Source organism: Melospiza melodia, chromosome 1, assembly GCF_035770615.1.
Source record: "Melospiza melodia melodia isolate bMelMel2 chromosome 1, bMelMel2.pri, whole genome shotgun sequence".
Lineage (NCBI taxonomy): Eukaryota > Metazoa > Chordata > Aves > Passeriformes > Passerellidae > Melospiza > Melospiza melodia.
Genome location: NC_086194.1, coordinates 174,385,642 through 174,410,547, shown reverse-complemented (window position 1 = coordinate 174,410,547; position 24,906 = coordinate 174,385,642). Strand labels below are relative to the sequence as shown.

The window sequence follows — 24,906 nt, the reverse complement described above, 5'->3', positions numbered from 1 at the left end:
AAGGAAGGAAGGAAGGAAGGAAGGAAGGAAGGAAGGAAGGAAGGAAGGAAGGAAGGAAGGAAGGAAGGAAGGAAGGAAGGAAGGAAGAAAGAAAGAAAGAAAGAAAGAAAGAAAGAAAGAAAGAAAGAAAGAAAGAAAGAAAGAAAGAAAGAAAGAAAGAAAGAAAGAAAGAAAGAAAGAAAGAAAGAAAGAAAGAAAGAAAGAAAGAAAGAAAGAAAGAAAGAAAGAAAGAAAGAAAGAAAGAAAGTGAGGGAGTGAGAAAGCAAGAAAGCAAGCAAGCAAGAAAGAAAAGTAGATAATGGGAGTTTGGACCCGAGGCGAATGGTCCCTCGGCAGGGCGAGACCCTGGGCAGGGTTACAGGGTTTTATCTTAGGCGGGGTTTGACCCTCGGCAGGGCCGGATCCTGGGCGGCGCTGCTGACCCTTGCTGGGCAGGTACCGGCGGTGCTTGTGTCACCTGCTGGGCAGGTACCGGTGTCACTGCTGTCCCCTGCCGGGCGGGTACCGGCGGTGCTTGTGTCACCTGCTGGGCAGGTACCGGTGTCACTACTGTCCCCTGCCGGGCAGGTACCGGCGGTGTTTGTGTCACCTGCTGGGCAGGTACCGGTGTCACTACTGTCCCCTGCCGGGCAGGTACCGGCGGTGTTTGTGTCACCTGCTGGGCAGGTACCGGTGTCACTACTGTCCCCTGCCGGGCAGGTACCGGCGGTGTTTGTGTCACCTGCTGGGCAGGTACCGGTGTCACTACTGTCCCCTGCCGGGCGGGTACCGGCGGTGTTTGTGTCACCTGCTGGGCAGGTACCGGTGTCACTACTGTCCCCTGCCGGGCGGGTACCGGCGGTGTTTGTGTCACCTGCTGGGCAGGTACCGGTGTCACTACTGTCCCCTGCCGGGCAGGTACCGGCGGTGTTTGTGTCACCTGCTGGGCAGGTACCGGTGTCACTACTGTCCCCTGCCGGGCGGGTACCGGCGGTGTTTGTGTCACCTGCTGGGCAGGTACCGGTGTCACTGCTGACCCTTGCTGGGCAGGTACCGGCGGTGCTTGTGTCACCTGCTGGGCAGGTACCGGTGTCACTGCTGTCACCTGCCGGGCAGGTACCGGCGGTGTTTGTGTCACCTGCTGGGCAGGTACCGGTGTCACTGCTGTCCCCTGCCGGGCAGGTACCAGGGCACTGCTGTCACCTGCCAGGCAGGTACTGGCGGTGTTTGTGTCACCTGCTCGGCAGGTACCAGGTGTTGGAACTCAGCACATCCCTCTGGGTGTCCAGAGTTGCCGGGACCCCTCCCGGGGGGCTCGGAGACCCTGGCACACAGCCCAGAACACCTGTGGGTTTGATTATGACCCGTGGAGCAAATTGCCAGCTTTGTATGAAGACCTGAAAGAAGTTTAAATAGTGTAATTATAAAATTATCACTAGGTGAATAAGTAGATTTTGGTGTTTTTAGAATGGGAGGTTTGGGGACAAGATGGAGGGATTTGGGCATGTCCAGCCTTTCTTCTTCTTCTCTACCTCCATCTTCTGCTGCAATGTTGGCATTTTGGGAGTGGTTTAGAATAGAAATTCACTGTCTAACATAGGTGATAGGTATTGGAAAGTAATTGTAAACATTGTACATGTAGTTTGTGGTGTAAAGAGATAACACCGCCCCGGAGGCAGGCAGAGTGCCTCTGTCTGTCCTGTTGAGCAGACCTCAGCTGGACAAGAGAAAAATTTTATAGCTAACATACAATAAACAACTCTGGGACTGAGAACTGAAGAACTCTGACTCGTTCTGTGAACATGTTGGCCTAAACAGAGACTTTTCACCCGAAACAGAGACTTTTCAAAAATCTCGGGGCTGCGATTAACAGCTAAACTCCCGAGAACCAGGGCACTGCTGTCACCTGCAAGGCAGGTACCGGTGGTGTTTGTGTCCCCTGCTGGGCAGGTACTGGTGTCACTGCTGTCCCCTGCTTGCAGTACCGGTGGCATTTCTGTCACCTGCCGGGCAGGTACCGGTGGTGTTCCTGTCCCTTGCAGGGCAGGTACCGGTGGTGTTTGTGTCCCCTGCTGGGCAGGTAGTGGTGGTGTTTCTGTCACCTGCCGGGCAGGTACCGGTGGCATTTCTGTCCCCTGCTAGGCAGGTACCGAGGCACTGATGTCACCTGCCCGGCAGGTACCGGCGGCCGCCGCCCCTGCTCCGCCTCTCCCCTCCCGCCCGCACCGGCGCCTTGCTCAGGAAAGAATAACAAAAATAACAAAGTTCCCTTTGAAGAGCCACTTGGAGTCGGCCCATCCCCGCGCCCAGGGGACGGGCACGGGCAGACACGGGCTCGGACAAAAATGCTCTTTATTGTGGCTGGGAGAGATTGCACAACCCTGATCTCTGTGGGAAAGGTGTTATCAGGTATCCTGTGCCTGACTCGTGGTTCCTGGGAAAAAGGGATGGGCCAGGCTTTTCCTGGTGCTCAGGACACCTGGCCTGTGGCAGGGCCCGGGAGGGAAAGAATCTGGGGGGGGCTGGGGTGGTGCCAGGGATGCAGGGATGGTGCCAGGGTCACTGGGGAGGTCCCAGGGTCACTGTGGTGGTGCCAGAGCTGCAGAGATGGTGCCAGGGACACTGGGATGGTGCCAGGGCTGCAGGGATGGTGCCAGGGTCACTGGGGCAGCACCAGGCCTGCAGGGAGGGTGCCAGGGTCACTGGGGTAGTGCCAGGGTCACTGTGGTGCCACCAGAGCTGCAGAGATGGTGCCAGGGTCACTGTGGTAGTGCCAGGGTCACTGTGGTGGTGCCAGAGCTGCAGGGATGGTGCCAGGGCCACTGTGGTGGCACCAGGCCTGCAGGGAGGGTGCCAGGGTCACTGGGGTAGTGCCAGGGTCACTGTGGTGCCACCAGAGCTGCAGAGATGGTGCCAGGGTCACTGAGGTGGTGGCAGAGCGGCAGGGATGGTGCCAGGGTCATTTGGGTGGTGCCAGGGCTGCAGGGATGGTGCAGCAGCCATGGGAACACCATGCTGGCCCTGCCCTGAGAGTGTCCTAAACCGTGTCCCAGTGCAGCAGCCACAGCGACCCTGGCACCATCCCTGCAGCCCTGGCACCACCCCAGCCCCCCCAGATTCTCTCCCTCCCACACCATGCCACAGGCCAGGTGCCCTGAGCACCAGGAAAAGCCTGGCCCATCCCTTTTTCCCAGGAACCACGAGTCAGTGCAGCAGCCGTGGGGACACCGTGCTGGCCCTGCCATTGAGACTGTCCCAAACCGTGTCCCAGTGCAGCAGCCACGGCGACACCATGCTGGCATTGCCCTTCAGAGTGTCCCAAACCACGTCCCAGTGCAGCAGCCATGGGGACATTGTGCTGGCCCTGCCCTTGTCCCAAACTGTGTCCCAGTGCAGCAGCTGTGGGGACACCACGCTGGCACCAGCACAGTGGGACGTTACAGACACACCCCAGGGACTCAGCACTCCCTGTTCCTGTTTGCCTCCGTGGAAGGGAGAATTGGATTTCCAGGATGAGAAAACTCCTGGGAGATGTTATTGTGGGTTTCCAGCAGCTAAAGGGGGCTATAAGGCAGCTGGAGAGGGATGAAGGCCTGGGGTGCCAGGACAAGGGGGAATTGTGGAGATTCTCAGTTCAGTCAAAAAAAGAAGAGAAACCATTTCTCCTAGGCTGAGCCTGGGAATCTTAGATGAAAGAATTCAAACAATTATTATCTCTCTTTCTGTAACTATTGTTTATGGTTATGGTTCCTCACAGTGTGCTATTCATTGTCACCAATAAGGTGAGAATTTTTCTACTTTGACACCAATCCAGTCCCACTTACTGAGTGAGTCTATTAAACTCACTGCTTCTTGCTAACAAAGATTTTTCTTGAGCCTTCTGATTTACCTGAAGCCTGGAGCCTTTCTTTCCATCCCTGGCTGAACAGCATCAGGGAATGGCTTCAAATTGGAAGAACATAGATGTGGGTTAGCTATTGGAAGGAATTGTCCCCTGTGAGTGTGTGAGGCCCTGGCACAGGGTGCCCAGAGCAGCTGTGGCTGCCCCTAGATCCCTGGCAGTGCCCAAGGCCAGGTTGGACAGGGCTGGGAGCAGCCTGGGACAGTGGAAAGTGTCCCTGCCCATGGCAGGGGGTGGCACGAGGAGACCCCTTCCTAACCAAACCATTCCATGGTTCTGTGACTTCTCTCCCATTAATTTATTGCCTCATTTTCTGAGCCCCTGCAATTCTCTGGGCCCCACAGCTCCTCTACCTTTGTTCCCAGGTATCAGCTGCACAAGCCTGTGGCCAAAAGTCCATTTTCTAGGACATTAACAGGTTAATTAAGGCAAACACCCCAAGGCAGCACATTTAAGCAGGCTAAGTTTCCTCCCATTAAACAGCAGTAGAATTATTCATCCCTGAACTGCACGGGAGAGTGGCTCCAGGGCTGTTCCTGTGCTCCGGCATGTGGCTGAGTCAACTCAGGACACAGGAGGGCAAAAGGAGCAGGAGGGAAAGGAGGCTCCACCATGGATGGACAGACAGAAAGTACAGCACAGCCAGATCCACTCCAACTCTGGTGAGGATCCATCCCCATGGAGGATTCACAGAGGGAGGGAAAGCACAGCGAGAGAGCAAACCACGCTGGGCTGAGGTGGTTTGTGCTCCAGACACCTCTGGAAAGGCAGGACAGGCTGGGGCATGGAGAGCAAACACATGATGTGTCCCACGCCAGTGACACCCAATGCAAGCCTGGCATCCTGCCCACGCAGGAATCTGCTCTGCACGCTGTCCTGGCTTGAAAACTTGCACCTGAATGTAATCCTGCAAAGCTTCTGGGGAAAATAGCTGGCATATGCAGGAAAAGAGAGGCAGAGAATAAAAATACCACTCACGGCAGCACCCATACGGAACAAAGACCTGCAGTTAAACCTGTGTGAGGAAAATGAGGATGACACACATCACCAAAATGTCCTGAGATAACCCAGCCTGCCTCCTCTGTTCCTCAAAGGCAACCTAGGAAGGATGAACAATGCAGTGCAGCAACACTGCTCAGGGGGAGGCACTTCAAAGCTGCACCTGATGTGGGTGGGTGATGGCAAAGAAAAGAGATCATGAAGGAAATTCCCTCACTGGGATCATAAATGGTAAAAAAATATTTAGAAAAAGAAAGACAAACACCAGAATCAAAAGAATTATACACAATAGCAACATTCTTCCCCAAGGCAAAAACAAGGAAAAAATAAAAAGGTTTTCCAATTATTTTCTAACAATATTGAGGAAATAAAGCCCCGTGTCCGGGTCGGGCACACAGCGTCGCAGCAGCTGCAGGTAGGTCAGGTTCTCGTGGGTGTTGGGGTCAAAGAAGCCTTTGGTGTCGTCGCCGGGGTCAGAGAGGATCTGGTTCATCTCCTGGTCGAAGTAGCCACGCTTGTAGGCCACCTCCACGGGCAGGCGGTGGCTGTGCACAGGGTCAATGATGCCGCCGGTGGCGATCTGGGCCTCCAGCAGGCGGATGCCGTGGTCCCTGACAATCAGCTCCTTCTTCATGGCCTGGAACAAGGAGATCTTGTCCCCCGTATAGGGGTCAGAGTAGCCTGTCACAGCCCTTTCTGCCGACAGCAGCTTCTCGTGCAGCTCGCTGCCCACCAGCCCAGAGGACACGGCCTCGTCCACTGAGAGCTTCTGGTTCTTGACCGGGTCCACCAGGAAGCCGGTGGCCGCCTGGGCCTCCAGCAGCACCAGCGCCGTGCCCTGCCTCAGGATGCCCTTCCACATGGCCTGGTAGATGCTCATCTTCTCCATCTTGCTCGGGTCGGCCTTGGAGGGCACCAACACGCCGGCAATGACGCCCGTGCCGTCCAGGTAGCGCTTGACCGAGGCCATCTGCGTCACCTCCTGTACGGTCCTTGCGCCCTGCACCAGCTCGGCCAGCGTGCCCGTGTCGATGATGCCCGAGTCCAGCAGGTCCGAGGCGCTCACCTGCCTCCTGAGGCCCGTGAATTTCACGCTGCTGCCGCGCTGCGCCGCCTCCTCCACCAGCAGGGTGAGCAGCGTGGCCAGCTCGGCCAGCGCCAGGCTCCCAGCCCGCAGCCGCCCCAGCAGCTCCTGGCGCTTGGCCTCGGACACGAACTTGGAGAAGAGCAGCTCCCACAGGGACACCTTCCTGCCGTGGAAGCCGCCTGCCGAGACCTCCACCGTGTGGGACTTGAGGGACCGCTCCAGCTCCTCCTCCTGCTCCTGTTTCTGTTTCTCTTCCTTCTGGGACTTTGAGGCACTGCCATTCTGGATGGGTTCAGGCAGGATCTCCTTTTCTGTGCCCTTGGGGACTCCATTGTCACTGTGGCCCTCAGCCCTGGTGATGATTTGCACGAGGATGTCGATCATCTGTGCAATGGTGACTGTCCCCGCCTTGTACTGGCGCAGGAGCTCCTGGCGCCGGTGCTCGGGGATGTAGCGGGAGAAGAGGAGCTCCCAGACGGTGACGCTCTGGCCCTGGAAGAGCCCCACAGCCAGCGTGGTGCGGGCGGCCTGCAGGGCTCTGCGGGCATCCTCGCTCAGCTGGTAGAGCACGGAGCCCTTGTCCATCAGCTGCAGCATCAGCAGCCCCGTGTCTGGGTCGGGCACGCAGCGGCGCAGCAGCTGCAGGTAGGTCAGGTTCTCGTGGGTGTTGGGGTCAAAGAAGCCCTTGGTGTCGTCGCCGGGGTCAGAGAGGATCTGGCTCATCTCCTGGTCGAAGTAGCCACGCTTGTAGGCCACCTCCACGGGCAGGCGGTGGCTGTGCACAGGGTCGATGATGCCACCGGTGGCGATCTGGGCCTCCAGCAGGCGGATGCCGTGGTCCCTGACAATCAGCTCCTTCTTCATGGCCTGGAACAAGGAGATCTTGTCCCCCGTGTAGGGGTCAGAGTAGCCCGTCACGGCCCGCTCCGCAGACAGCAGCTTCTCGTGCAGCTCGCTGCCCACCAGCCCAGAGGACACGGCCTCGTCCACTGAGAGCTTCTGGCTCTTGACCGGGTCCACCAGGAAGCCGGTGGCCGCCTGGGCCTCCAGCAGCACCAGCGCCGTGCCCTGCCTCAGGATGCCCTTCCACATGGCCTGGTAGATGCTCATCTTCTCCATCTTGCTCGGGTCGGCCTTGGAGGGCACCAACACGCCGGCGATGACGCCCGTGCCGTCCAGGTAGCGCTTGACCGAGGCCATCTGCGTCACCTCCTGCACGGTCCTAGCGCCCTGCACCAGCTCGGCCAGCGTGCCTGTGTCGATGATGCCCGAGTCCAGCAGGTCCGAGGCACTCACCTGCCTCCTGAGGCCCGTGAACTTCACGCTGCTGCCGCGCTGCGCCGCCTCCTCCACCAGCAGGGTGAGCAGCGTGGCCAGCTCGGCCAGCGCCAGGCTCCCATCCCGCAGTCGCCCCAGCAGCTCCTGGCGCTTGGCCTCGGACACGAACTTGGAGAAGAGCAGCTCCCACAGGGACACCTTCCTGCCGTGGAAGCCGCCTGCCGAGACCTCCACCGTGTGGGACTTTAGGGACCGCTCCACTTCCTCCTCCTGCTCCTGTTTCTGTTCCTTCTGGGACTTTGAGGCACTGCCATTCTGGATGGGTTCAGGCAGGATCTCCTTTTCTGTGCCCTTGGGGACTCCATTGTCACTGTGGCCCTGGGCCTCATCTCTGGTGATGATTTGCACGAGGATGTCGATCATCTGTGCAATGGTGACTGTCCCCGCCTTGTACTGGCGCAGGAGCTCCTGGCGCCGGTGCTCGGGGATGTAGCGGGAGAAGAGGAGCTCCCAGATGGTGACGCTCTGGCCCTGGAAGAGCCCCACAGCCAGCGTGGTGCGGGCGGCCTGCAGGGCTCTGCGGGCATCCTCGCTCAGCTGGTAGAGCACGGAGCCCTTGTCCATCAGCTGCAGCATCAGCAGCCCCGTCTCCGGGTCGGGCACGCAGCGGCGCAGCAGCTGCAGGTAGGTCAGGTTCTCGTGGGTGTTGGGGTCAAAGAAGCCCTTGGTGTCGTCGCCGGGGTCAGAGAGGATCTGGTTCATCTCCTGGTCGAAGTAGCCACGCTTGTAGGCCACCTCCACGGGCAGGCGGTGGCTGTGCACAGGGTCAATGATGCCGCCGGTGGCGATCTGGGCCTCCAGCAGGCGGATGCCATGGTCCCTGACAATCAGCTCCTTCTTCATGGCCTGGAACAAGGAGATCTTGTCCCCCGTGTAGGGGTCAGAGTAGCCTGTCACAGCCCTTTCTGCCGACAGCAGCTTCTCGTGCAGCTCGCTGCCCACCAGCCCAGAGGACACGGCCTCGTCCACTGAGAGCTTCTGGTTCTTGACTGGGTCCACCAGGAAGCCAGTGGCCGCCTGGGCCTCCAGCAGCACCAGCGCCGTGCCCTGCCTCAGGATGCCCTTCCACATGGCCTGGTAGATGCTCATCTTCTCCATCTTGCTCGGGTCGGCCTTGGAGGGCACCAGCACGCCGGCAATGACGCCTGTGCCGTCCAGGTAGCGCTTGACCGAGGCCATCTGCGTCACCTCCTGCACGGTCCTGGCGCCCTGCACCAGCTCGGCCAGCGTGCCCGTGTCGATGATGCCCGAGTCCAGCAGGTCCGAGGCGCTCACCTGCCTCCTGAGGCCCGTGAATTTCACGCTGCTGCCGCGCTGCGCCGCCTCCTCCACCAGCAGGGTGAGCAACGTGGCCAGCTCGGCCAGCGCCAGGCTCCCATCCCGCAGCCGCCCCAGCAGCTCCTGGCGCTTGGTCTCGGACATGAACTTGGAGAAGAGCAGCTCCCACAGGGACACCTTCCTGCTGTGGAATCCGCCTGCTGAGACCTCCACCGTGTGGGACTTGAGGGACCGCTCCAGCTCCTCCTCTTGCTCCTGCTCCCTCTTTAGTTCCTGTTTGTTCTGGGACTTTGAGGCACTCCCGTTCTGGATAGGTTCAGGCAGGACCTCCTTTTCTGTGGCCTTTGGGACTCCATTGTCACTGTGGCCCTGGGCCTCATCTCTGGTGATGATTTGCACGAGGATGTCGATCATCTGTGCAATGGTGACTGTCCCCGCCTTGTACTGGCGCAGGAGCTCCTGGCGCCGGTGCTCGGGGATGTAGCGGGAGAAGAGGAGCTCCCAGACGGTGACGCTCTGGCCCTGGAAGAGCCCCACAGCCAGCGTGGTGCGGGCGGCCTGCAGGGCTCTGCGGGCATCCTCGCTCAGCTGGTAGAGCACGGAGCCCTTGTCCATCAGCTGCAGCATCAGCAGCCCCGTCTCCGGGTCGGGCACGCAGCGTCGCAGCAGCTGCAGGTAGGTCAGGTTCTCGTGGGTGTTGGGGTCAAAGAAGCCCTTGGTGTCGTCGCCGGGGTCAGAGAGGATCTGGTTCATCTCCTGGTCGAAGTAGCCACGCTTGTAGGCCACCTCCACGGGCAGGCGGTGGCTGTGCACAGGGTCGATGATGCCGCCGGTGGCGATCTGGGCCTCCAGCAGGCGGATGCCATGGTCCCTGACAATCAGCTCCTTCTTCATGGCCTGGAACAAGGAGATCTTGTCCCCCGTGTAGGGGTCAGAGTAGCCCGTCACGGCCCGCTCCGCAGACAGCAGCTTCTCGTGCAGCTCGCTGCCCACCAGCCCAGAGGACACGGCCTCATCCACTGAGAGCTTCTGGCTCTTGACCGGGTCCACCAGGAAGCCAGTGGCCGCCTGGGCCTCCAGCAGCACCAGCGCCGTGCCCTGCCTCAGGATGCCCTTCCACATGGCCTGGTAGATGCTCATCTTCTCCATTTTGCTCGGGTCGGCCTTGGAGGGCACCAGCACGCCGGCGATGACGCCCGTGCCGTCCAGGTAGCGCTTGACCGAGGCCATCTGCGTCACCTCCTGCACGGTCCTGGCGCCCTGCACCAGGTCGGCCAGCGTGCCCGTGTCGATGATGCCTGAGTCCAGCAGGTCCGAGGCGCTCACCTGCCTCCTGAGGCCCGTGAACTTCACGCTGCTGCCGCGCTGCGCCGCCTCCTCCACCAGCAGGGTGAGCAGCGTGGCCAGCTCGGCCAGCGCCAGGCTCCCATCCCGCAGCCGCCCCAGCAGCTCCTGGCGCTTGGCCTCAGACACGAACTTGGAGAAGAGCAGCTCCCACAGGGACACCTTCCTGCCGTGGAAGCCGCCTGCCGAGACCTCCACCGTGTGGGACTTGAGGGACCGCTCCAGCTCCTCCTCCTTCTCCTGCTCTCTGTTTAGTTCTTGTTTCTTCTGGGACTTTGAGGCACTGCCATTCTGGATGGGTTCAGGCAGGACCTCCTTTTCTGTGGCCTTTGGGACTCCATTGTCACTGTGGCCCTGGGCCTCATCTCTGGTGATGATTTGCACGAGGATGTCGATCATCTGTGCAATGGTGACTGTCCCCGCCTTGTACTGGCGCAGGAGCTCCTGGCGCCGGTGCTCAGGGATGTAGCGGGAGAAGAGGAGCTCCCAGACGGTGACGCTCTGGCCCTGGAAGAGCCCCACAGCCAGCGTGGTGCGGGCGGCCTGCAGGGCTCTGCGGGCATCCTCGCTCAGCTGGTAGAGCACGGAGCCCTTGTCCATCAGCTGCAGCATCAGCAGCCCCGTCTCTGGGTCGGGCACGCAGCGTCGCAGCAGCTGCAGGTAGGTCAGGTTCTCGTGGGTGTTGGGGTCAAAGAAGCCCTTGGTGTCGTCGCCGGGGTCAGAGAGGATCTGGCTCATCTCCTGGTCGAAGTAGCCACGCTTGTAGGCCACCTCCACGGGCAGGCGGTGGCTGTGCACAGGGTCGATGATGCCGCCGGTGGCGATCTGGGCCTCCAGCAGGCGGATGCCATGGTCCCTGACGATGAGATCCTGTTTCATGGCCTGGAACAGGGACATCTTTTGTCCCGTGTAGGGGTGGGTGTAGCCCGTCACGGCTCTCTCGGCACTTAGAAGTTTGTTCTTCAGTTCACTCCCCACCAGCCCAGAGGACACGGCCTCGTCCACTGAGAGCTTCTGGTTCTTCACTGGATCAACAATGAAACCTGTGGCTGCCTGTGCTTCCAGCAGCACCAGCGCTGTGCCCTGCCTCAGGATACCCTTCCACATGGCCTGATAGATGCTCATCTTCTCCATCTTACCCGGCTCGGCCTTGGAGGGCACCAGCACGCCGGCGATGCTTCCAGTTCCCTCAAGGTACCTCCTCACACTCTCCATTTTTGCTATTTCTTGAGCCGTCTCTTTGCCTTTCTGGAGTTTTTCTATTGTTTCCTCTGTAATTATTTGTGCACTGAGCAGTTCTGATGCTGTGATTTGCTGTCGGAGTCCCTGGAACCACACATCGCTTCTGTCCTCTTCTTTTTCCCTGATGATCTTCAGTATTGTCTCAATGATTCCTTGCACAATGTGCTGGGATTCTGCTTTGTACTTTTTCACCAGCTCTTTTCTCTTCTCCTCTGTGATGTACTCAGAGCAGAGGAGCTCCCACAGCGACAACACCTGTCCCTTGTATTTTCCCACGGGCACCTGGACCTTTGTGCACAACAGGGCGTTTTTGGTTTGCTCATCAATGTAGAAATAGTCGCCTTCCTTTTCCAGCACCTGCAGCAGGTAGAAGCCGCTCTCCCTGTCTTTGGCACACCTCTGCAGGAGCTGGCTGTAACTTATCTTCTCGTGAGTGTTGGGATCTATGAATCCTTTGCTGCCGTGGTCTGGGTCTGAAAGCAGGAGGAACATGTCCTCATCCAGGTGCCCACGCTTGTAGGCCACCTCCAGAGGCAGGCGGTGGCCATACCAGGGGTCAATGATGCCACCAGTGGCGATCTGGGCCTCCAGCAGGCGGATGCCCTGATCCCTGACTATTACCTTCTGCCTCACAGCCTGGAACAGAGATATTTTATTCCCTGTTTGAGGGTCCGTGTATCCCGTCACGGCTTTCTCTGCTGACAGCAGCTGCTCGCGCAGCTCGCTGCCCACCAGCCCAGAGGACACGGCTTCATCCACAGAGAGCTTCTGGTGGCTCCGGGGGTCCACCAGGAAGCCGGTGGCCGCTTGTGCCTCCAGCAGCCCCAGGGCACACTGCTCAGTGAGGAGGCCTTTCTTCAGTGCCTGGTAGATGCTCATCACCTCTTTCCTCAGCGGGAGGAGAACCCCGGCGATGCACCCAGTGCCGTCCAGGTACCTTTGGATGGTGTCCCTCTTTGTGAGGCTGGCAAGGGTGAGACTCCCGTCCTGCAGCTGATCCAGAGTTTTCTTGTCAATTATCTCGGAGTTGAACAACTCTGACACCGACACCTCGCCCCGCAGTCCTTTGACCTTGAGGGCTTCTCCTCTTCGCTCTGTGTCCTCGATGATTTTTAAGATGAGGGATATCAGCTCTTCCAATGCTAGGTTTTTGCTTTTGTACTGCATCACCAGCTCTTTCCTCTTCTGCTCTGAGAAGTAGTGAGAGCACAGGACTTCCCAGACAGAAACGGTTTGGTCCTTAAACTTTCCAACTTTCACCTGAAGGGGCTTTGAGCGCAAAGCCTGCTTTGTGGACTCATCAATGTAGAAATATTTTCCTCCCTCCTTTACAACCTGCAGCATGTACAGCCCCGTGTCCGGGTCTTGGACACATCTCTCCAGGAGCTGCAGGTAGGTCAGGTTCTCGTGGGTGTTGGGGTCAAAGAAGCCCTTGGTGTCATCACTGGGGTCGGAGAGGATCTGGTTCATCTCCTGGTTGAAGTAGCCACGCTTGTAGGCCACCTCCACAGGGACACGGTGGCTGTGCACGGGGTCGATGATGCCGCCAGTGGCGATCTGGGCCTCCAGCAGGCGGATGCCGTGGCTCTTCACAATCAGTCCTTGGTTCATGGCTTCAAACAGGGACATGGGGGCTTTGGTGTAGGGGTCCGTGTAGCCCGTCACGGCTCTCTCCGCACAGAGCAGCTTTTCAAAAATCTCCCCTCCAATCAGACCCACCTCCAATGCTTCCTCCACTGAAAACTTCTTGTTTTTCTCAGGGTCGATGATGTAGCCGGTGGCTGCCTGTGCCTCCAGCAGCACCAGGGCGGTCCCTGGCCTCAGGATGCCCTTCCACATGGCCTGGTAGATGCTCATCTTCTCATTGCTTGGCTGGATAAGGACACCTGCTATGAAATTAGTGCCCTCCAGGTACCTGCGGACAGACTCCATTTCAGTCACTTCTTTGACTGTTTTCTTCCCCTGGCTGAGCTCGTCGAGGGTTTTTTTGTCAATCAGCTGGGACTGGAAGAGGTCGCTGGCAGAAACTCTTTTCCTGAGGCCCTTGAATGCGAACTTCTTGCCCTGTGCCTCAGTCTCTTGGATGATTGTGGTGATAATTGTGGTGATTTCCTGCAGCACCTCAGCCTTCTCATCCTTGTACTTTTGCACCAGCTCTCTTCTCTGGCTGTCTGAGAAGTATTCAGAGTTGAGGAGGTCCCAGACAGACACGGTCTGTCCTTTGAACCGCCCCACATTGACACAAACAGTCACAGATTTCAGCACCTTCATGGTCTGTTCATCCACGCAGAACATGGCGTTTTCTGACAGAGGGAGGAGCCACAGACCTGACTCGGCATCGCGAATGCACCGGTCCTTCAGCTGCTGGTAGGTCACGTTTTCCTTGTTGTTTGGGTCAAAAAAGCTCTTGGTGCTGTCATCCAGCTGAGAGAGGGTTTGGTTCAGCTCCTCGTCATAGAAGCCGTACTTGTAGGCAGCCTGGAGCGGCAGGTGGAGGTGGTGGGTGGGATCAACCACCCCTCCCGTGGCCAGCTGGGCCTCCAGCAAGGGCACGGCCTCTGCCAGGGGGATGAGCTCCTTCCTGAGCGCCTGGCACAGGGAGATGGAGCCCCCGGTGTAGGGGTCTGTGTAGCCCGTCACAGCCCTCTCAGCCTGAAGAAGTTTCTCAGACAGCTCCTCTCCAACAACGGCCGCTCTCACGGCGTCCCTCAAGCTGAGCCTCCGGTTCGTGGCAGGGTCAGTCAGGTACCCTGTGGCTGCCTGAGCCTCAAGAAGCCTCAGAGCAGCACCAGGGAGGAGGAGGTTGTTTTTCATGGCGTCATAGAAGCTCATCTTCTCTTTGGATGCCTCTATGAAGACCCCAGCAATGCTGCCTGTGCCCTTCAAGTACCTCTTTACGCTCTCCATTTCAGCCACTTCCTCGGGAGTTCTTACGCCCTGAGCCAGTTCTTCAAACGTCTTCTGGGAAATTATGCCCGTGTCCAGCAACCAGACCACAGGGACACTGCCCCTCAGGCCTTCCAGGGAGATCTGTGTCCTGGCTTTCATCTCCATCTCCCCCACCAGCCTGAGCACCAGAGCCACCAGCTGCTCCAGCGACAGCTCCTCTGACCGGAACTTCTCCACGAAGTCGCTCCTCTGCTCCTTGGTGAAATACCCCGAGTGCATGAGCTCCCAGAGGGACACTCCTTTTTCCTTCACCATGGTTTCCTTGAAGATCCGTTGGATTTGCTCGTCGGTGTAGGCAGGAGCAGCTGCCTGTGCCAGAGGCAGCAAGTGGAAGCCAGAGACATCGTCCTTGTGGCAGTGCTGGATCAGCTCGGCGTAGGTCACGCTCTCTTTGCTGTCCGGCAGGCAGAACACTCTGTGGTCATCACTGGGCTTGGAGAGGGCCTTGCTGGTGTCCTCATCCAGGCAGCCTCGCTGCTGGGCTGACTCCAGGGGGATGTGGTGGCCGCACGTTGGGTCGATGATGCCTCCTGTGGCCATCTGCACCTCCATCAGCTGCATGGCCTGCTTGTCCGCAATCAGGCCCTTCTTCATGGCCTGGAAAAGGGGGATCTTCTTGCCCGTGAAAGGATCTTTATAGCCCGTCACAGCCCCTTCCGCCTGCTGCAGCTTCTCGTGGACATCTGGCCCAATGACTCCCTCCTTGACGGCCTCATCCACGCAGAGCTTCTGGTTGTTCACGGGGTCAATAATGAAGCCCGTGGCAGCTTGGGCCTCCAGCAGGGGCAGGGCCACTCCTGGAACAACGATGTTCTGCTTCATGGCCTCATAAATGCTCATTCTCTGGTTGGATGGCTGGAGCACGATCCCCCCGATGCTGCCTGAGCCGTAGAGGTACTTCCGGACAGAGTCCATGTGCAGGACTTGTTCTGGGGTGACGGAGCCCTCCAGCACCTGCTCAAACAGGGCCCTGTCGATGACTCCGGTTTCCATCAGGTGGTAAGCGCTGACATTGCCTCTGATGGCTGGGAACTTGATGGGGGCCCATTTCTTCATCTCCTCCTCCAGCATGAGCCGGATTTGCTCCAGGCTGAGCTTCCTCAGCTGGAAGTGGTTGAAAATCTCCCGGCGCCTCCCCTCGCTGAAGTACTCGGAGTTCAGCAGGTCCCACACTGAGACCTTCTCCCCCCGCAGGCGCCCAAACCTGACGGGCAGCCAGGAGCTCCTGAACACCTGCCTGGTGGCCTCGTCCACGAACTGCCTCTTCTTGCTGTTCAGAGGGAGGAGGCAGAGCCCTGTGGAGGGCTCGGTGATGCATTTCTCCTTCAGCTGCAGGTAGGTCAGGTTCTCGTGGGTGTTGGGGTCGAAGAAGCCCTTGGTGTCGTCGCTGGGGTCGGAGAGGATTAAATTCATCTTCTTGTCAAAGTAGCCACGCTTGTAGGCCACTTCCACAGGGATGCGGTGGCTGTTGACGGGGTCGATGATGCCACCAGTGGCGATCTGGGCCTCCAGCAGGCGGATGCCGTGGTCCCTGACAATCAGCTCCTTCTGCATGGCCTGGAACAGGGAGATCTTGTCCCCCGAGTAAGGATCTCGGTAGCCAGTGACAGATTTCTCCGCAGCCAGCAGCTTGTCGTACACGTCCGGGCCGATGACGTTTGCTCGCAAAGCCTCATCCACAGAGTACCTCTTGTTGGCAGCGGGGTCGATGACGAACCCCGTGGCAGCCTGGGCCTCCAGGAGGATCAGAGACGTGCCTGGCCTGAGGAGCCCCTTGCGCTTCGCCTGGTAGATGCTGATCTTCTCCTGGGAGTCAGGGAGCAGCAGCCCCCCGATGCTGCCTGTGCCCTGCAGGTACTTCCTGACCGTGTCCATGCCCACCACCTCTTTGGCTGACGTTTCTCCCTCCTTGAGTTTCTTGAACAAGTCTTTGTTGATGATTTCTGAGCTCAGGAGCTGGTCAGCTGTCACCTGCTCCCTCAGGCCCTTGAAGGTGACATTGGCAGTGGCAGCATTTTCCTCAACAGCGGCTCTGACGGCCTCTCCCAAGCCTTGCAGGGAGAGCACTCCTGCCAGGAACTGCTGAGCCAGCGCAGCTCTTTGCTCGCTCTGGATGTAGTCAGAGAAGAGCAGTTTCCACAGGGACACCGGCTTGCCCTTGAATTTCCCCACAGACACAGGCACCTGCGTGTTTTCCAGAGCTGTCTGGGTCCTGTGGTCAAAGAAGCCGAGTGTGCCCTGGGACCCTTCGCTGCTGTCCCCAGGGAGTGGCAGCAGCAGGAGCCCCGTGCTGGGGTCGGTGACACAGCGCTGGAGCAGCTCTGCATAACTCAGCTTCTCCTTGGAGCTGGGGTCAAAGAACCCCTTTGTGTCATCATTTGGGCTGGACAGGAGTTGCCTGGTGGCCTCGTCCAGGTACCCCCACTCCAGGGCTGTCTCCATGGGGACACGCAGGTGCCTGCCCGGGGCGATGACACCCCCCGTGGCCAGCTGAGCCTCCAGGAGGCAGAGGCCATGGTCTCTGGGAACAAAGCCCTTCCTGATGGCTTGGAACAGGGAGAGCATTTCTCCAGTGGACGGGTCCCTGTACCCAGTGACGGCTTTCTCAGCTGAGGACAGCTTCTCGTAAAGCTCTGGGCCAATGAGACCAACCCTGACAGCCTCGTCCACAGAGTAGTTCTTGTTCTTCAGGGGGTCTGTCAGGCTGCCGGTGGAGGCCTGGACTTGCAGGAGCATGAGAGCAGCCCCAGGCACCAGGAGATGCTCCCTCAGCGCCTGGTAAAGGCTCTTCTGCTCCCCAGAAGGCAGGACAACCCCAGCCACGCTCCTGGTCCCACGCAGAAAGTGCTGAACAATCTCATTCTCTGCCACCTCCTGGGGAGAGATTCCTCCCTCCTCGAGGCCTCGGAACACGTCGGGGCTGATGATGCCAGAGTCCATCAGGTCCCTGATGCTCACCCTCCCTCCCATCCCTGGGAATGTGATCTGCAGTGGCAGGAGCAGGAAGCCTGAGGCCGGATCCACGGTGCACCTCTTCCTCAGCTCTGAGTAAGTGACCTTCTCCATGGTGCTGGGGTCAAGGAACACCCTGCTGTCCTCAGTGCCGGGGTCAGAGGCGAGCTGGCTCATCTCCTCATCCAGGTACCCCCTCTCACAGGCCACATGGGCCGGGAGCCGGGCGCCGGTGGCCGGGTCGATGACGCCTCCGGTCGCCACCTGGGCCTGGAGCAGGCGGATGCCCTGCTCCCTCCCCACCAGCTCCTTCTGCATGGCCTGGTAGAGCGAGATTTTCTCCTCTGTGTAGGGGTCCAGGAAGCCGGTAGCGGCTCTGTCAGCCGAGAGCAGCCTCTCCTTCAGCTCCAGCCCCACCAGCCCCGTCCTCACGGCCTCTGCCACGGGCACACGGCGGCTCCTCAGCGGGTCGGAGATGGAGCCCGTGGCTGCCTGCGCCTCCAGGAGGCTCAGGGCTGAATCCAGGCTCAGCAGATGCTCTCTGGTGGCCTCATAGAAGCTCATTATCCTCTTTGAAGCCTCTACATACACGCCTGCAATGCTGCCAGCTGTCTCCGAGGGCTCCCCAGGAGCATCCGGCCCCACGTCCCTGCCAGCTGCCTTTTGCTGCTTGCGCGGCATCACGTCCTGGCACAAGTGGTTTGTCCCTGACACAACTTCACCAGGGACAGCCCGGCCATTCACTGCTGGCTTGGTCTCCATCCTGCTGCTGCTGCACGCCTCCCACAGCTCCCAGGACTCTGCAGAGAGAGGGAAAGCTTGGTGAGAAATCAACTTCTGTGACTGTGTTTACAGGGGTCCAAGGAGGAGGGAAGTTATGAGGATCTGACTCTGTGTTTCAGAAGGCTGATTTATTATTTTATGATATATATTATATTAAAACTATACTAAAAGAATAGAAGGATTTCATCAGAAGGCCAGCTAAGAATAGAAAAAGAAGAATGATAACAAAGGCTTGTGGCTTGGACAGAGAGTCCGAGCCAGCTGACTGTGATTGGCCATTAATTAGAAACACCCCAACATGGGCTAATCAAAGATCTTCTTGTTACATTCCACAGCAGCAGATAATCATTGTTTACATTTTGTTCCTGAGGCCTTTCAGCTTCTCAGGAAGAAAAATCCTAAGGAAATGATTTTTCATAAAAGAAGTCTGTGACAAACTTCTTCATGGTTTGCACGTCAAATACCGGGAAATCAGAAACATAAACACCCTCAGGCAGGAGGAAGTGACAGCCAAAGGCTGGGCATGTCCAAACCTGGTGTGCCACCCTGAGGGATGCAGGCAAACTCAGGGAGTCTGTGGGTGCACTGGAACCCCAAAACCCCTGGGCTGATCCCCAGTGTGGGCAGCAGGAAAGGAGAGAGGGATTCTGCTCTTCTGCCCAGGTGAGATCTCACCTGCAGAGCTGCCCCAGCCCTGGGGACACAGCAGCAGCACCTGGAGCTGCTGGGGAGAGCCCAGAGGAGCCACGGAGATGCTGCAGGGCTGGAGCCAGGCTGGCAGAGCTGGGAGTGCTCACCTGGAGAGGAGAAGGCTCCGGGGAGAGCTCAGAGCCCCTTGTAGGGCCTAAAGGGACTCCAAGTGAGCTGGGAAAGGATATGGGACAAGGGGCCAGAGTGACAGGACAAGGGGAACGTCTCCCCACTGCCAGAAGGCAGGGCTGGATGGGATAGGGGATTTTGGGAAGAAATCCTTCCCTGTGAGGGTGGTTTGGCCCTGGCACAGGGTGCCCAGCACAGCTGCGGCTGCCCCTGGACCCCTGGAAGTTTTCCAGGCCAGGCTGGAGGGAACTTGGAGCAGCCTGGGACAGTGGGAGGTGTCCCTGCTCACGGGACAGGGTGGGACTGGATGGGCTCTGAGATCCCTCCCCACCCAAACCCCTCCATGATTCTGTGACTCTGGGGGTGCTGGCATGCAGTTCCATGGGCTCCCACAGGGCTGCTGCACAAACCCCCCCTGTCCCTCCAGTGTCCCCCCTTCTCACCCTGCCCAAGCAATGCCAGGAAGGCAGAGGCTCTATCTCAGCGAGCAGTGGCCACCAGGGCTGCCTCCAGGGCTGCCTCCGGGGGAGATTACACCCAGTCCAAATCCCTCAGGAGCTGACAAAGCTGTGGGACGCCCTTGTGTCAGAGACTGAAGCAGTTCGTGCTGCTGTAAAGTTTCGCTCACGAAGCCCACCCCTCCCTCAGGAATGCCTGGCTGGAACTTTGGACTGAAAGCCAAGATTAGATAAAGGGAAACCCATTCCCCAGGGGAGAAGTAAACAAGTAAACAGGGAAAAGAATGCGAGCTGAGCCCAGCAGCCGTGCTGAGAACCATCTCTGGCTGGCTTTGGGGCGGGTGAGGCCGCCTGTGCTGGGAGCAGGTTTGTGCAGATTCATCCCCAGCCCAGGGGAGGGCAGGAATTTCGGTGCATTGTCACCTCTGCTCGGGGCAGTGAGCCCAGAGGAAGCTGAGGGGCACCTTCACCCATCAGAGACCCCCGGGTGCCCCCAGAGTCACTCCCTTGCAGCACAGGTGACACACCCGGAGTGTGGTAAGGGACAATGGCACTGCCCACAGGGGGTTCCTACCTGGCCTGAGTGCATTAACCCACCTGAGATTTCCAGGGGGACCTTCACCACCAAACCAGGTGCAGAGGGGATCAGCAGAGCATCGCTGGGCTCCAGGGATGGTGATATTTTCTTTTTTAAGAAAATAGCTATTTCTTTATTATTCTAAATATAAAATATTTTATTCTATATTTTCTTTATTCTGTATTTCATTCTATATTTTCTCTATTTTATATTTTATTCTATATTTTCTTTATTCTATATTTCATTCTAGATTTTCTTTATTTTATATTCTATTCTATCTTATATTTATTTTATATTTTACTCTATCTTTTCTTTATTCTATATTTTATTCTATATTTTCTTTATATTTTATTCTATATTTTCTTTATTTTTCTTTATTCCGCTTCTGTCACTCTCTTTTCTATTTTCCATTTCTTTCTCCCCTCTCTTTCCCACATGTTTGCTGTCAGATGAAACCCATGCTATTGACTTTGGCACAGGGTTTCGTTTGCACCTGAATTCGGGCAGAGGCATTCCTAATAGCCTCAATAACTGGATCCTGACCGCTGGATCTGCCCCAGCCGCGGCGCCGGCAGCACCGGGAGGTAGGAGCGGAGCTGGGGCGTGCCGAGCGCTGGGAGCTGCGGTCAGCCCCGGCCCCTGCGGTCACTCGGCGGCTCGGGAGCCTCCCTGCCCGCATTCCCTGCGCCAACAGCCGGCGGGAGAGCGGCCAGCGGGGCTGGAGCGGGCTGGAGGAGCGGGAGCGCAGGTGGGATGGATGATTCCCTCGGGAACTCCATCCCCCGGTGCCCAGAGGGGTCTGTCACGGCTGGACTGGTCCCACGGGCCGAGCACCAAGGAGCGGCTCCTGCAGCCGGGCAGGGGTCACGGTGCTGCCCACCAGGATGTCTGCAAGGACACATCCAGGGCAGGGCTGCCCTGAGGTGTCCCCACACAGAACACCAGGGTTCTGTGCCTCCCGCAGAGGCCACATCGAGTGGGGACAGAGCGGAACAGCTCTGCCGCATTGCCTGGAGCTCACAGAGCCATCTCCTCGAGGTGTGCCCCACACAGAACCCCAGTTCTGTGCCACACTGACCCTCCTGCGGAGGTCACTTTGAGTGGGGACAGCGCGGAGCTGCTCTGCCACATTGCCTGCAGCTCACAGAGCCATCTCCTCGAGGTGTCCTCACACAGAACCCCAGTTCTGTGCCTTCCACAGAGGTCACATCGAGTGGGGACAGCGCGGAGCTGCTCTGCCTCATTGCCTGGAGCTCACAGAGCCATCTCCTCCCGGCTCCACCCGTGCAAACGAGAGCTGGGAGCGAAAAGCACCCTGAAGGTGCTGAAGGTGCTGTGTCCAGCCCAGGAGCAGCCTCCCAAAGGGGCTCCATGCACCCAGCTTTGTCCTCACAGGTCCCCCAGCTCCCTCTCTGCCCCTCGGGCGCACCAGATCGCAGACATCTTTCATGAAAAATCCTTTCCTTAGGATTGCTCCTCCTGAGAAGCTGGGAGGCCTCAGGAACAAAATGTAAACAATGGTTATCTGCTGCTGTGGAATGCAACAGGTGCATCTGTGATTGGTCTTCTGTGTTTTTTTCTAATTAATGGCCAGTCACAGTCAGCTGGCTCAGACAGAGAGTCAGAGCCACAAACCTTTGTTATCATTCTTTCTTTTTCTATTCTCAGCTAGCCTTCTGATGAAATCCTTTCTTCTATTCTTTTAGTATAGTTTTAATATAATATATATAATAAAATAATAAATCAAGCCTTCTGAAACATAGAGTCAGATCCTCCTCTCTCCCCTCATCCTCAAACCCCTGTGAACACGGTCACTCCCCAGCACCTTCTCCCTACGCGTGTTCCTCTGCCCCGGGCACTGCAGCACCTTCTCCCTACGCGTGCTGCTGTGCCCCAGCCGCGCTCCGGGCTCGCCGCCCGGCCCGGGGAGAGGTCCCGGCAGGAGCCGGCTCCCTCCGCCCGGTGATGTCAGCGCGGCTCGGACCTGCCCAGGCAGCGCCGTTTGTGTTTGTGTTTGCAGGATCAGGATCGCGATCGCGCCCGGAGCTGCGGACGGCCCCGGGGAAGGGCAGGAGGACCCGGGGGTCCCTGCCTGGGGGCCAGGGGAGGGCGAGGGGCGCCGCTGCCGGCTGAGAGCCGGGACAGCGCTGCGTACTGCCAGCCAGGGGCTGTTCCCCGGCTCGCAGCGCTCTCCCCTCTGCCCCACGGGCTCACCCCAATGCCCACGCCCACACGGGGATCCCTGTGCCAGGCTCATGCAAAACACCTGCGGGGCCCGCAGCACCTCCCACGGGCTCTGCCGCCCGCTCCCGGCCCGGGAGGGCTGGGGCTGGCCCCGGGAAGGCTGTGGATGGCCCTGGGAAGGCTGTGGCTGATCCCGGGAAGCGTGGCTGGCCCCGCAGCCCCGTCCTGGCAAGGCCGGATGGCACCGGCTGTGCTGCCCTCGGAAGCAGCTGAGCTCAGCCCCGCCGTGACGCGGGCACAGCAGCGCCGGGGTGGCTCCGGTGTCTGGAGAGCCCCGGGCAGGTCCCTGCAGGTCCGGAGCTGGGGCGGCTGCGGACACCGGCACCGGAGCGGTTCCAGCATCCGGAGAGCCCCAGGCAGGTCCCCGCACGTTCCCAGAACCGAACGTGACACCGGCACCGCAGGGCAGAGGGAATGTGGGCACTGCCACCCCACACCTGGGGAAGGGTGAAAGCGACTGGGGAAGCAAAGGCGCTGGGGAAGCAAAGACGCTGCCCCCCGGGCAGGGGAGGCGGTGGGCGCGCAGCAAGGGAAGGGCTCCGCTCCCTTTCGTCATCGGAAACTTTGAGTAACCGACTGTGCCGACGAAGGCAGCGAGATTCCTGGCAGAGGTGTTGGCACCTGCCGCCCTCCCTGGGGCCACGGTCTCTCCCCGACGCGGGCAGCGCTCCCTGGCAGCCGCAGCCGCTGCTCCGCGGCTTTCCCTCCCGGCTGCGTCAGGGAATGCGCTGGCACCGCTGTGAGCGCCCACGGGAGCCATCGAACACCCACGGGAGCCCCGTGGGACATCCCGCACCTCCGCACCCGCAGGGAGCCCCCGGACCCCGGCACCGGCCCCGGCGGGGCGGGAGGGCCCCGGGGAGGGACCGGGAGCAGGGACAGGTTTTACTGGCAGAGTGCGGGACGCGGTGTCGGGAGAGGGTGGCGGGGGAGTTGTTTGCTGGGACAGGGACTGCAGAGCGCTGGGAGAGGCTGGGGCCGGGGGCGGGAGTGCTGCAGGGTGGTGTCCGTCAGGCAGGCTGGGGCCGGGGGTGTTCCGGGGCAGGGAGAGCAGCAGGGAATTTTCTGGGGCAGGGACGGGGGGTGATGGGAACAGGGAGGGCAGCCGGGGGGCCCTGCTCTGAGCGGGCTGGGGGCAGCTCGGGACCCCTCCCCAGGCAGTGCTGCCCCCCCGGGCCGCCCCAGAGCAGGGTCCGCAGTGCCAGGGTCCTGCCCGGTGCCCGAAGGGCGCTGCTCTAGGATGAGCTCGCACTCTGTCATCAGGACATCCCCACCTCACCGGGTATGGTGGGAGGGGGCTGCCAGTCCTCCCCCTGCCCTGTTCCACTACCCAACCCCTCCTCAGCGCCCGTGCCATCGGAGCCTTGAGGCATCACCGCTTTTCCCGGAGCCATCCTGCCCGGGCATCATCCTGCCCTGCTCCTGGGACGTGCTGGGACGACCATCCTCCCGCTGAGCCCCTGGCAGTGCCCAGGTGCTACAGCTCCATGCGTTGTGCCCCAGCAGTGCCCAGGGTGCCCCAGCCCCTGCGCTGTGCCCCGGGCATTGCCCAGGGTGCCCCAGCCCAGTGCGCTGTGCTCCGGTAGTGCCCAGGGTGCCCCAGCCCCTGCGCTGTGCCCCAGGCGGTGCCCAGAGTGCCCCAGCCCAGTGTGCTGTGCTCCGGTAGTGCCCAGGGTGCCCTAGCCCCTGCACTGTGCCCCAGGTGGTGCCCAGGGTGCCCCAGCCCCGTGCACCGCTGCCCTGTGCCCGCGGTCCCACCCCGGCCCGGGAGCGCTGCCGCATTCCTGCCATTCCATTCCGGGCATGGCCAGAGCTCTCTGTGCCCCGCAGCCCCTGGCACTGCCCGCGGTGCCCAGGCAGGACTCTGCCCGCCCGCCCGGCGAGGTTTCCTACCTGCGCACGGTGCTCACACCTGGGGCTGCCCTGGCAGGTGCCCGGCGTTCACCGCTCTGCTTCCTGCCCGGGAGCGGAGCGCGTTTAAACCCCGGCCCTTCCCCGCCCCTGGGGATGACACAGCGGCCCAGCCCTTGCAGAAACTCGCGGGCAGGCCCTCCCCACGGCTCCCTGTCGGAGATGGGGTCCCTCCTTGAGGGGTTCCCAAAAGGGGGTGGCCCCGTCCCGGGGGGCTGTGCCCTCCACAGAGGGGGTGAGAACGAAGGGCAGAGACCTCCCACCCCAGGGACAGCGCTGCCTTCATCCCCAGCAGCTCCTCATCCTTGTCTCCATCACCCCCCAAACCCTCCCTGCTGCCAGTGGTGCCCCTGTGCCCCGTGGCAGTGACTGGACCTGGGCTGCAGGTGCAGGGCTGATAAAACCTCAGTGAAGGACTAACCCTGGCACCTGGGGTGGAGAAGGGGGACCCTTCCCTGCTCCCCCGGCCTTGCCCACACCCCTGGATGTGCAGAAAGCCTGAATTGCCCAAAACATGCCCAAACCATCCTGTTGCTGCTTGAGTCACCCAAACATCCCTGCCCTGCCTCCATCAGCAGTTCCACACCCTCTCTCCAGACCCTGCACCAGCCCCACAGCTGCTCCTGCTGCCCCCCAAGCACCCACAGCACTCTCCCTGAGCCACAGCGGCTCGATGGGTGCTGTAAGAGCAGCGGGTACCACAGAGAGGGGCAAAGAGGCTTTGGGGCCACTGGGGCAGGGGGGCTGTGCCACAACACCCTCGGGGCGAGGCGCTGCGGGGAGGATGCGGCGCTTGGGCAAGGTGTTTATGGGGCGTGGGAGTGTGTTGTCTGGAGAGCTGCCGGTATCCAGGCACGGGCGGGCTGGCTGAGCCCACGGGCACGGAGCCCTGGAGCCTGCACTGGGTGCGGGCAGCCCTGGCAGTGCCATCCCTTCCCATCGGAATGGCACTGAACAGCTGAGCAGGATGGCACTGAACAGCTGTGCAGGGTGGGCACTGAACACCCGGGCAGGGTGGCACTGAACACCCGGGCAGGGTGGGCAC

General features: G+C 59.8%; 1 protein-coding gene across 1 annotated transcript; it reads right to left on the bottom strand.

Moving 5' to 3' along the window:
• Positions 1–5,158: 5,158 nt before the first annotated feature.
• On the bottom strand, positions 5,159–23,895 carry EPPK1 (epiplakin 1). Its single transcript, XM_063175581.1, has 2 exons — positions 23,844–23,895; positions 5,159–17,869 (listed from the first exon to the last, which is right to left on the bottom strand). Exon 2 carries the CDS (start codon positions 17,829–17,831, stop codon positions 5,223–5,225), a length of 12,609 nt encoding a protein of 4,202 aa, XP_063031651.1. The 5' UTR covers positions 17,832–17,869; positions 23,844–23,895; the 3' UTR covers positions 5,159–5,222.
• Between the last annotated feature and the right edge of the window lie 1,011 nt (positions 23,896–24,906).